Below are 13,234 nucleotides of genomic sequence, written 5' to 3'. Positions count from 1 at the left end.
GAATACCTAATCACTGAATAGTTTTATAGTTTGTTTCGTTGAACGGAGATAACGGACACATTTAAAAATTCCTAACTCCATTTTTAGCTCGAATTTTTTGGAGATTTTGTAGAATTAAGATATAATTATGAGCTTTTAACGAGGTTTAACATTATCGTAGCTTCGTGTTATGTTACAGCAAGATTTTAAACCAATGTGCTTAATAATGTTACATCGGGACGATTCATAAATTAGTCGTCAATGCTTAGTATTATTTATGGACTGTTTCTACATTATTTCATATTGAGCAATTAATCAGTAACTAGATTATATATTTTTTGATATTCATCCTATCATAAGCTTTCATTTGATCTGTTGGCTACTTTTATATCATTTTCCAATCTTTCAGTTACAATCTCCTATAGTAGCGATCACTTTTGGTTTGATCTTGCCTAATTATTATTCTTTATTTTACGATGTGATGCAGTCTGGTCTACTTGTTTATAAACCGCGTATGTTTGAAATATGTGATTCATACAATGGAGGCTGATATATGTGTTCTGAACTGAACGCGCTGAGCTACTATACAGGAGACCAATAAGGATTACGATTTGACTTATGGCTGCTAGTTCTGGTTAATATTTCATTGGTTTAGTACAGTGACAAGGTCATGTAAGTCGTATACTGATTGACGATTATACCACGTAATATTTGACGAGTCAGATAACCTAACAGTCAACTTTCACCTAACTTTACATTACAACTATATTTTAATTAATTAGATTCAAGCATTTTTTGTTCATTTCAACAATTTTTCTTACCGTTTTCTACCAATGTTTTGGAAACTCACAAAATTACATTATATGTCTTTGTTTTTTTAATGTAATATCAAACTTAGTAAATTCACGTGGTTACTATATATATCTAAACGTTTTTATTATCACCATCAAAATTTCCTTTCTAACTTTAGCTACCATGGTTATTTACACACAAGAACAAATGGGCATTAAAAATATAAAGTTACATTAGAAATTAAGTTTATTTTTAAATTCAGCTAAACTAAAAAGAAAATGAATTAGAGTGTAAAATTTTCCATCCACAATCACATAAAAGCGTATGTTTCTCTACAAGACAATGGTCAATTACTTTTTAAGTAGATTTCAATTATTTGGGGTATAAGACAAAAGATAGAAATAACTATAATCAGAATAAAGTGAAATGAATGCACTTTTTGAGAAAAATGTACAATACTACTTATATCAATAGTATGAGTTGTAAAATACGATAATCAATTAAATAGACAGTTAAGCCATTGAAACTGATATGTATGCAGTTTTGAATTATACTTAATAATTGCTTTTATACAACAGATGCCATTTAATTAATACACAAAATATTTTACACAATGAACAAAGAAATAATACCCTTTTTTTCATTAATATTTAAATGTTTTTGTGTATAGCGAAATGGTGGCGATTCGCAACTCAGATGGTGATTTTGGATGCCCCTGAGTTCTCCAAACTAAATGGTTTTATTGCAGGGTTTTCGTTGACATTCTGTACATCACTGAAAACTATTTCATGTGGATATTTATGAAGTGGAGGTTGATGATGTGGTCAAGAAAAGCGATGAAAACCTGGTAAGTAAACCATCTAGCTTAGAGAAACAAACAACCACGTATATATGTATATATCCTCAGTTTTACTTGAAGAATACAAAATGTGTATTAAGAAAAAACATTGTGTTCTATAGATAACCTTGCGATATATATATCATAGTTTTCGGAGAAACGAGACATCATATATATTTGTAGATTTACGTATGTCTTGTTAAAAGGTAATCAACTCTGAGATTCAGGTACATCCAGCTGACGAGTCCCAAAATAGAATGAAACGCGCGTCCTAGCGTTGACAAATTCAAGATAGCTGAAAAGCTAATTCGCCTAAATCAGTTTTACCATATTAATAACAACAGATTTATTTTTTTAGGTTTATAGAAAAGTGCAATCTCTTCTACTCAAATCTCATGACTGCAATTTTATCACATTGTCACCATTAACTCCCAGCTAATAGATTCTTGAAATCCTAATGAGATGTCAGAGATAGTGGAGATCAGATATTAGACATCACTGACAGTCACCTAACAGTATTGCTAACCAATTCACCATGGAAATTTTGGTTTTGTCTGATACATCTAAAGTTTACACACTTGCTGGGTGAAATGATGATCCCAAACTTGTTGTGAGATGGATTCGAAGGTATAATCAAATGAAAATCAGCATAATCGAAAGATATAGGTTTGTAAATATTTATGATTCATAATAACCTACAAACCGTTGTCATTAAATGGTGTATACAACTTACAAATCAAACCTATAGTTTTCCTAACTGAAGGAGAAAATAAATCATCAAACACTTGAAAAATAATGTCATATTTTTTGAAAACAACTCCAACATGTCCATAATTGGGCACAAAATATCCTATCGAGTTGATCTAGTCAAATCAGTTTGTTAATTTACGCCCAAATCTTCATGAAAGGTAACAGGTGTACAATAATAAGTAAGTAAACAGGTAAGTAGGTAGTCAAGTGAATAGGTAAGTAGATAAATAAACTAATTTGACTAGATCACCTTGATAGGATTTCGCACACGCAATGAAAGACACATCGGGACTAATTAGCAAAAGTAACACATTTCAACAACCAAGTAATTTAATAATATAATTTTCAACCGAGAAATTATGTGAACATCATAAGTAAAAGCAATAAATTACTCCCAAAACAGTTTGTATTATGTACATTATTCAATAATTATTCGAAAATATCAAATACAATAGACATCAAATGAATATAACATTTATTGAGTGTCGGATATTATTATATCCTATGATGTATGTAACTTCTTAGCATGATTATTCAACCACATAAATTTGCATAAATATTTTACTTCACTGACTTAACGTTAGTCCAGTTAGCTGTAATCACTGTTTCGTCAGTAAATACTATCTCGAAAGATCAATGATATACAATCAACATTAAATTATATCAGCATAGATTTGTAAAGATTTTTGAACTTTGTCAAGATCACAAATCGATTAAAAATAAAGAAACCTGGATGCCCTTTACAACTATTTCATTCCAGTATGAAACCCCTCAACAATGCACATCCACTACCCAGAAACGAGTCTATTGCAGGATATTAAATACCGCAAGCGGACGCTTAATCTAATGAACACAGAGCTGGAATTCAATGGTGTATAAATCTAGCTTCAATCAATCTATAATACTGAGGGATCATCTCCTATTGTCTTCGGTGGGTTCCTACTTCATTGCTAAGGAGCTGTATTTTAGGACTGAAAGGTCGTCTAATGCTTCCAGACTTTCATTGGTTGTTGAGCTTATATGTTTTTGCATTAACAGTAAAATCAAGATCATCAATGAGTCACCTCCCCTTGTACTTAATATGTAGAAATTACAAACCATCAAGCTGACCACAATTAAAAACAAGTATCATTCGCTTTACTCATACATCTTAACGTAAGTTTAAGTATGATTTAGTGACAAAAGTGAAATCACTGAAACGAAGCCTTATGTAACTAATAATTTTAAATATAGTCGATCCATTGTCGTTAACATTTAGAGTTAAATTTCACATCTTTTAACGTTTAAAAACCCTATTTATGAATTCTTATTATTCATTCATGAGAAAAACAATTCCCTAGAACCATTAATACTTCTAATATGAATGTGACAAATATAGTTTAGTTTCTATATATTCTAAGTAATGTGATAACTATCTAACCGTTGACAATACATTGTCTCAATAGCTTTTGTTTTCAGCTTAGTAGTTTCATTAATTTGTAGGAAAGTTCTTGTTAGTTACTTCAGAAGGTTATTACATTTTGATCATTAGTTTGTTTGGAAATAACGGTTAATGGGTGATTAATTGTGATGTAGTTGGAAATCTTTCAAATGGTATAGGACAGTTTTATGTAAGAGATGATAATTCATATTTTGAATAAAAATATGAAAAATGCACAAATCGAGAAATTAAAGCGAGTACTTAAAATGGATACTCATCCATTTGTTTGAAAATCTAATTATTTATTAAAAAAAGAAGAGAATGAGAGGCCATGTAAAAGAGTGGTGAATTCATATCATTTTCTGAATTCTTATTGTGCTCACATTGTTCCGAAAAATGGTTTACTTGTTTCGTGATTAGTTTTGTTTATATTGTGTGCAGATGGTAAGACATCAGTTGTCACAACAACCGAAATCCTAATAAGTCAAATAAAATGGATATCCATTGAGAATCATGGAGAACTGTACTAATGGTTCGGTATAGTATGGGTTTATTTAATAGTTCATATTTATCACTTTACCAGGAATCAAGCCCAGGAACTTCAGACATCTGAGCAAGCAGTTAAATTTCAGACCATTGAGGTAGCATCAAGTGATTCACGTTTTTAACTGCAGTGTATTAATGATTTTATGCGACTATTATCCATTACGATCTCTGATATCTGACTTTCTTTGGAGTTGGTTGATTTTCACTCTCAAAACACATATGTCTAATGTTTCTCAGTACTTGATTTGTCTCTGATGTAAGACTTTAAATTCAACACCCTATTGTAAAAGTGCGTTGAGTCGTTAATACTTCTGTTTAATCAGATACATAGATAACAATGTTAAACGAGAGCAAAATATATGAAAATTCCCATATTATGATTTAGAACAACATACATAGGCGAATAATATTGTTCTCGATTAGATCTTCATCAGAATTTTTGCTAATATACAGTAATATTTATATGCATATACGAAATTAATAAACCAATCAAGGCAGTTTATGAGTCAACGAAAACAGTGGAATAGATTACAGAATACGTGAAATATTATTCATAAAAGTTATAAGATTACTCAATAAGAAGTCTTCAGATAACTGGACCGTGAAACGTATATTTGAGAAAAAAACAAAATGGTAGGAATGGGTGGAGAAAACAAACGAAGAAAGAGTGTGGAAAATAATAAATAAAATCATTTATTTGAGCCAAGGAAGAGATAAGGGTGTTACATTTTCTTATGAACACAAAGACTTGGATTGTTGGCTCGAATCCCTACGGCTTCTGCTATGTGCAAGAGACGAGATAGAATCCCATAAGGAAAACTAGTAGGAATATGATAAATAATTTTAAATGACTTATTTCGATATATTATATGACCACTATCGATCAAGTTTGATAAAACCGAACTGCGTATTGTCTTGACAGTACCTTTTCTTAACCATGAAGGTAGGTGCTAACTAAGAATTCGGTCCAGTAGTCTGGTAGTGCGCCCAATATAGCTTTTTTCACAGGAGCAGCGGAATTCGTAGGTCCAGTCAGCCTATCACATAGTATCTCACCTGCTACATCTCCATTAAATTGCAGCTTCAGGAAATAGAAATAAGCATTCTCATTGATTACGAAATTTGGTTTCTCTAAATTAGTTTAACAGTTTGAATACCTATTGCACTGAATGAATAAATTTAGTGTAATAATGTTGAGAGATGCCGGTTCAAATAGGTTGGAGATCAACAGTGAACTCAAAATACACATGGATGATAGAACTTCATTTTATTTACATTGAAACATAATAATGACACTATGATTTGATCAATATGTATTTGCGAGGTTAAAATAAATAAAGTAGTATGTAATTTATCGTGAAAATGTATATTTGAATGTGAACGGTTGATTGTATATTACGTAAATAATAAAATTATCTCAGTTAATCAGAATGCTTATTTCCCAGAAATATAAAAGCTTAATTTTATGATGATTAAATGTATATATACAATGATGCAATTGAATTTTCAAATGGTTATAGTAATTGTTTATAGCCTAACTGAAGAAAAAAAGGTTTAATTTTAACGATCCAATATACAACTATAAGGAATTGAATAATGATAGGTGAAGTTCTATTTGAAGGTGATATGTGTCATAATTTATTACAAGTTACAATAATATTTAATTTTAAAAAGTTTTGTATAGTTCTTTTGTTTATTTGTGGAATTCTTCAAAAATGTGGACTTATAACTCCTCAAATAAATAAACTTAGGTCTTGTAGACTATATCTTGGCTTTTAAACTGTTTGGTTATCGTTTAACGGTGTATATGCTAACTTTGTTAGATTCGTCATATAGAATAATGAGGTCATTAAGGACTTTTTGTTTCGCTCACTATATGTTTGAACTCTACAAATCACAACATTTTCGTGAACTGATATTGAATTTCGAAGACAGATTAATATTACAAAAGATGTTAAATAAACAGTTGTTTCATTCTATTCTGCTATGTATATTCATAACTACGTATCACTGGCACTTCAAACTATTATACTAGTTCGTATTTTAGACCATAGACTGATTGAAGTTAGACATAAACACTGTTGGACGCCGGCCAGCTCAACAGTTTAGACGTCAAGCGTTTGTGAGCGTGACCGATGGTCCTAGGTTCGAGTCCCGCGTGCGGAGTCATTGCTATCCTCTGTTGAGGAGTCTCATACTAGAGCGAAACAGCCATCCAGTGCTTCCAGGTTTTCAATGGTAGTCCAGTTTAAATCGACTCATGAATTCAACTGTTAAAAAAAAGAAGACCATTTGGAAAATTAACGAAATTGTAGTCAGCAGATATATTTATAATCTGTAACTAACTTCAGTTAGACGTTGGACAGACTCAACATGGATTCTTGTGTTGCAGAAAGCTGATGAAATCAAAGTATGTATCAAAAGTGAGTAAATAAGTGCATAAATTATCACCGACACTATTGAGTAATCAATAATTTTGAACAATAAAATGACACATTGGTCTCTCGCAGTCCTTTATGAAAACCACTGTATACTCCAAGAAAACTACCAAACACTTACAATAATGCTTTCGCAAACATTATTTTACTCATATCTATTTCAAGTATAAATGGTATAATTTCATTAAGCCTACAGTCTAATTCATGTAACCATAGCGTATAAAGTATTTCAGTATTAATAAATATTTAAAAAAATGCTTGTTTTTACTAACTCCCGCTAAAATCTAACATTAACTGGAGTAGAATTGCTGAAAACAAGATTTATTAGACGAGCGTTTTTTAGACAGCTTTAAAAAAATCATTTTATTGGAGTTCGGTTCTTAAACCTCAGTGGTATGATCATAAAGCTTACATTGTATCTTTAGACAACATTAACACAGATTTTAGATAGAAGTTGCATAGTTCAAATTCACTCAGTCAAAAGAACACAACTCCATCCAAAATCATTTTCATCAGATAAAAATCTTCTTTACCATTTCTCATTACTTTGTAGATACCGGCTTATACAGAATAAAACCCTTAAACTTAATATTCTTTTCATTAAATATGAAGGATGATTTTTATTCAATCAAAAATTTTGAAAAGAATCGAAAAATATTTTTTTCAAAACTTTTTTTTCTAAATTACAATTTTGATTTTGATTTCTTTTTTTTTTGAAAAATATTTAAATGCATGGGATCATTATTTAATCTGTGAACTTAAAACTAATTGGGAGAAAAAAGTTTTCCTTTCTAATTCGTTCATTTATTTGTTTTTAAAAAAAATGAAGAAGAGAAAAACATTTTCTTGAATTACATTTCGGTCATTTAGCTTATTCTATTTTCCCATAATATGTTCAACTAAATAATAATATCTTACTGAAGTGAACGAGAACACAATCGGGGACAATCAAATGTATTCGAACACAAAATTAAAGATCATCTTAGTAAAGTCTGATGACATCAGTAGCACACATCACACTCATCCCCCTTCAAAGCACTCATTCTTACGGTGGTTCTGCTAACCATTCCATTTTCTTCTTTTTCTGAAGTTTGTGCCACGCTATCCGTAGAACACATCACACTACCTCTATTTATCTGTCAAAATGTCATCGCTAAATGCATATAAAATTAAACTTTATCGACCTGAAAATTACATTTGAAATTTATATAAATAATATGAATGTGAAGTTTTTTAGAAAGGTTCATCTACATTGGTTTTTATCAATAATCATGTGATAATAAACATCATTTTCTTAATATCACTTATCATTTATTATTCCCAGTACCAATGTTTAAGGGAAGTTAGGAGAAACATGAAACTTTCAATGGATTTTTCCATTGTATCATCTAACTAAAATGAAGAATTTGCTAATACGAATATTCATTTATTTATATATAAATATATCTTTATAAATAAATGGTGTTTGTGAGAATTGTTGATATTATAGTTTGCATAACTGATTTATCTTAGTTAGGAATTTGTTATAAACTAGAAAACATAATAAAACTCTTTTGTCTTGGTATAAAGATCGTCAAACTCTGACAACTGTGATAAAACCTAGTGGTTTATATGTTTAACTAATGACAATATCAGTAGTCAAAAGATCGAATCTTCGCAGATAAACCTAAACTTTGTGGGTTTAATCCATGGTGAAGACATGGTGCCCGTAAACTAAGGACTTCTATACTATGAAGAAATACCTACTCAGTGCTTCTTTTTTTTTCATTTGTTGTAAACTAAAGAAATAAGTTTTATATTTATTCTGCCTTATGTTAGTTAAACTTTTTATTCATTGTTGATTTTATACAATCAACGAATAGTTGATCGCAAGTTAGATAACTATGTTATTTAAAACGTTCAGTGGTGTGTTATGAACCCAGTATCACTGTTTATCATCGTATTTACTTATATTATTGACAGTCGATCGATTGTAAAAGCCTTAATCTACATGATACAAGTGACCATTTGATAGAGAAATATCTAAGAAAATACAGCTATCTACCAAGTTCAAACAAGAGTGATTTCCTTCTAAGTCTATTCACTTATATATAATTCAATCCAAATAAATAAGTACAGTTTTTGTGTCTGAAGGTATTTTTCGCGAACACCTTTTTATCTTAGTTTTTCGAATTGATTTAAAAGTTAATGTTATTTGCTTTTATCCTTGTACGTAGGTGGTCAGTGTTCATAATAAACCCACTGGTTTGTAAGTAGTTTTTGTTGTTAACAGTTCTAGACTGAAGTATCGTTGGTAATCAAGGAATAGTAAACAACCACTTTGTGGTGAGGTTGAACTCACCATTAGTAGATATCGACTGTATTCAAACAAAACGGTCAACGCAAAACCATTAGTGTAACCTACTTGCAAGTGAATTCTTGAAGTTCTAACTGAATGCTAAAACCAGTAAAGTGAAACAACTAGAGTACAGAAGTAGTATTGGATGTACATCATCCAATATTTGCAATTATTTAAAATAGAAAATACGGAACACTTGCATTAATAGTTGAGCTCTTAATGAACCCTGAGTGTTCTCAATTTATTTTCAGCTAGAAATTAGCGTGTAAACTACAAAGAAATCCTGAAGTAATTGAGATGTTAATAAAAACTATGAGAAAGCACTGAAAAGCTGTTCTGTTTAGATATGACACACAACAGCAAAGATACTCCAACGACAGAATAATTTCGCATCCATTTTATTGAGTTTTTGTAGATCATTAAATTTTACTGGATTTCTTTATTAGACATCTCACTATTTGACGTATGCTGACTTTACATTCATTTCTATGATCATGTATGGTCATGATGATAAAGATGTGTTATTTAAAAGATAAATATTTTCACACTCGATTACTTTTTTTTGGTTGAGAATATTCTTAAATCGGATCAATACTCACTATAATGTTACATACTATTTGATTCCCATATCAGGGTTTACATTTGAAAAACTAATCATTTTGATTTTCTGCCTAATTTACGCTAAACGCAGCATAATATATAGGTATTTAAAACATATTAGACATGAAAAATTTGATATCGATTGAAAGGGACTAGTAAAAAATACAAACTAATTAACTTAACTATATTGTCCAGGAAAAATGTTTGTACAACCTAAAAGAAACTATGAAATGTTTCATCAAATGTTTTTCGTGCACATTCATCAGAAGACCTGCATGTTCTGAGTTAGACACCTGATATGCTCCCAAACATGTTATTGAAAAGTCCTATATTAGTACAAAACAGCTATTTCACGTTTTCTGGTTTACAATGGTTACACAATTAAGATCAACTTGAGACCAGTACAGAATAAAGAAAGTAGATTTCACTGTATAACTATTCACTATTCTGATATGATCCAAATCTGGCGTAAATTTAAACGATTCCCTTGATGTTTACTAACTGAGTGGAAAACACAGTGCCTTATTTTGTAAACGAATGCAATTATTAATAAAGTTTCAAATAAATTGAGCATTGCTTAGAAAGTAAATAATAAATACATTTTGTTTTGCCCCAATGAATAGAAAAATTGTATTTCTGACGTTCTATGAATTAAATTGGATTGTTCATTCACTCTGAAGAAGTTGCTTAAATGAGTTTGCGAAACGTCAGAAATAAAGTTTTTTATTCATTGGGAGATAAAAAATATATTTGCAGTTATAAATCAATTGAAGTCACAAATGATTTTGCGCTACTTTTAAAGCTTTTATTTACTTCTTAAATGGGACTTAATGAAATGGATTCATGTCATCCTAATAAAAGGTGTTGTTGTCCATGCTTTTAAATATCCCAAGTGAACTAATGTAATTTTTGCAGGATTATTGATGTGAATGGTTCCTCTGTTTAAACAAAGGAAAAATCTAATTTCCTTATCTGATAACAATTGTTTATTTAATGGAGTTTCTTATAATATCATGAATCATTTCACGTCTATCTCGTAAAACACCACACGAACCTTTATAAATCAACGTAAAAACAAAAACACGTGTAAACGGGTGAAAGTTTGTTGTAACGCTAATACTAACTTAGTATAGTATCTTGATATACCGATTATCACATTGATTTCACTTACAATGATGGTTTATATTTCGAATTATTCGAATGGAGTACCATTAGAAACTAGACAGGAAGAATAAATTTCTCGCCCTTGTATGGGACTATTGAGCCGTGCAAATCCATGATCATATCCAGAATCAAACTCAAAACCTTTGGTTGTCGCGGTGAACCCATTACTTTTAAAACCATTGGATTAATCTTCATCTTTTATTAAGTTTCTACATAGGTTGACAAACAGTAAATGTCACTGATGATATTTTTTTCATTAAGGATATTTCTGAGCTTTAAATGTCACGGTTTCTCACCAGAACTCTTAGAATATAAAGATGTTACTAATAAACTGGATATCATAATTCAGCTCATATGGGTTTTGTGAATATTTAACAAGTGTTTACGTTATGTACAGCTGAGATGAATCTGTGGAAAATTCAACCTACTAATTTAATAGTCAGATATTAACCATATTATATCAATGAGATATATTTAATTGATTATATCACAGTAATTCAGACACTGAAGTAACGTAGAATTTTCTTTCTTTTTACGCTCAACTAATGATTTTTAAAATATCACCTATTTGTTACTACCTAGTTTTAAATTGTATCCGAGATCACAAGTGGCTGAGATTATCTGTGACGCTTCCCCTGTTCAACATGTGTGCTATATCTAATACTTCTATTATTTTTCCTTTTATTTTTGTGTAAGGATATTGCATATTAAAATGTAATTGTCATAAAAGATTTCATTTCAGTCGTCAGGATTTATCTGCACATATCTGCTAAGCATATTTCAATGTAGCGCTATCCAACCGTTCCTAATGAACAGCGCAAATGTTTTAAAATTTAGAGATTGAAATGAAATCTTCAATGAAAAATACTTCACAATATTCGATACTCATTTGTTAAATGAATTGAAAAGTAAATGAAAACGCTGGATACAACAGACTTATTGAATACAGAAGATTTTACAGCTAACCACAGTCATCATAGGTCGCGGCTCCTATTTATAATCCAGTCACAACTTTTATAATAGGTTGTTTAATTTTGTGAAAAGAAAAAAATCTTTCAAAATTCATATAAAAAAATGTGTATATAAGACTGATTTATTGAAATCATCAACGAATATCTTATGCTTTTCAATGATATCATAGTTGATGTCATTTCATAACCATTTCCATGTCTTAATAATTGAATGAATAACAGAAAACGTTTCGAACAGGAAAAGAAACCTTTAAAATAAAATAGTGAAATTTATCATAGACTTACCAACATATTGACGAAATCCAATCATAACAATAAATAATACAATTATACCACTTGTAAATTGATAATTTAATTGATCTACAAAATCCACACCTTCTCCACCATAAGGCACACGAAATAATCTTCCTAATTTCAATGCATTATTAGCATCCATAATGGTTGTGTAATGTATATGTGTCAAATGATGTCAAATGAATTAGTCGACTATGATTTACCAAAGTAATTGGTTCATTGTTTTATTTCATTAGTTCATTAATAAATTACTGATCAAAATTCCTAATTCAAAGAAGAATACATAAACATGCAGACTCCTCTTGGACCGAAATAATTTCTGTAAGTCTAATAATGTTAAAGCCTTTTTGTTTATCCTGGAATGATTTACAGTTTACGTGAGAAAAAATTTGTTTAATTTCTGACTGTAACTAAACAAATTAATTATCCATTATCACATAATAAAATAAGTTTTCGACATTTATTCAACTGCATGATAAGCATATTAATGATGACTGTAATAATGACCGATTGATAACCCTGAGAACTAATAATGATGATGGTGATGATAATGATTTTATTAATCTATAAGATGATTCTTCTTCTTCTTCTTACTATTATTGTAATTAGACGTTAAATTCCATTGGCGTTGATGAAACATTTATTGAGAACAGATTAATAAAAGCCACTAGAATAGAATTAAAGAAAACAATAGAATCCAGTCATTTTATTATTTCAGCATGAATTAACCTAGATAAAGATTTTTATTTCTTCTACATAACCATCTATGACTATGCATTCATACATCCATACATCTATTATTTTATAGAAAGGTAAGTATTATATATGAATCTATATAGAGGAGTATGTGTGTTTCTATCGTGAAAGACATTGGAAACAAACCAATTGTACGTTGTATTAAAGCTAAAAGTCTTTGAAAAAAAATTTTCCCCTAGTGCGTATGTGTCTAGCTATCTCTTGTAAAAATATATATATACTTGTCAAATATATATGTATGAAAAAGGGACTGAACTTCTATTTTTTAACTGTTTAACAGATATCTTTTTCTATTCACCATTCACGAATGAACTAATAATTTCTCTATAATATTTCATATATTTCGGT

General features: G+C 30.0%; 1 protein-coding gene across 1 annotated transcript in view; it reads right to left on the bottom strand.

The window, feature by feature from the left end:
* Positions 1 to 12,911, bottom strand: part of Smp_142390 (putative innexin) — a gene marked incomplete at its 3' end in the record, with an annotated part of 47,783 nt that extends 34,872 nt beyond the window's left edge. Inside the window, exon 1 of the mRNA XM_018795404.1 lies at positions 12,122 to 12,911. Within this exon, the coding sequence (XP_018649720.1) occupies positions 12,122 to 12,272 (151 nt within the window). The 5' untranslated portion in view covers positions 12,273 to 12,911. The remainder of the gene's footprint in view (positions 1 to 12,121) is intronic.
* Between the last annotated feature and the right edge of the window lie 323 nt (positions 12,912 to 13,234).

Source organism: Schistosoma mansoni, chromosome 2 (genome assembly GCF_000237925.1).
Source record: "Schistosoma mansoni strain Puerto Rico chromosome 2, complete genome".
Lineage (NCBI taxonomy): Eukaryota > Metazoa > Platyhelminthes > Trematoda > Strigeidida > Schistosomatidae > Schistosoma > Schistosoma mansoni.
Note: the sequence above shows the minus strand (reverse complement) of the source record. Positions and strands in the feature narration are given on the sequence as shown.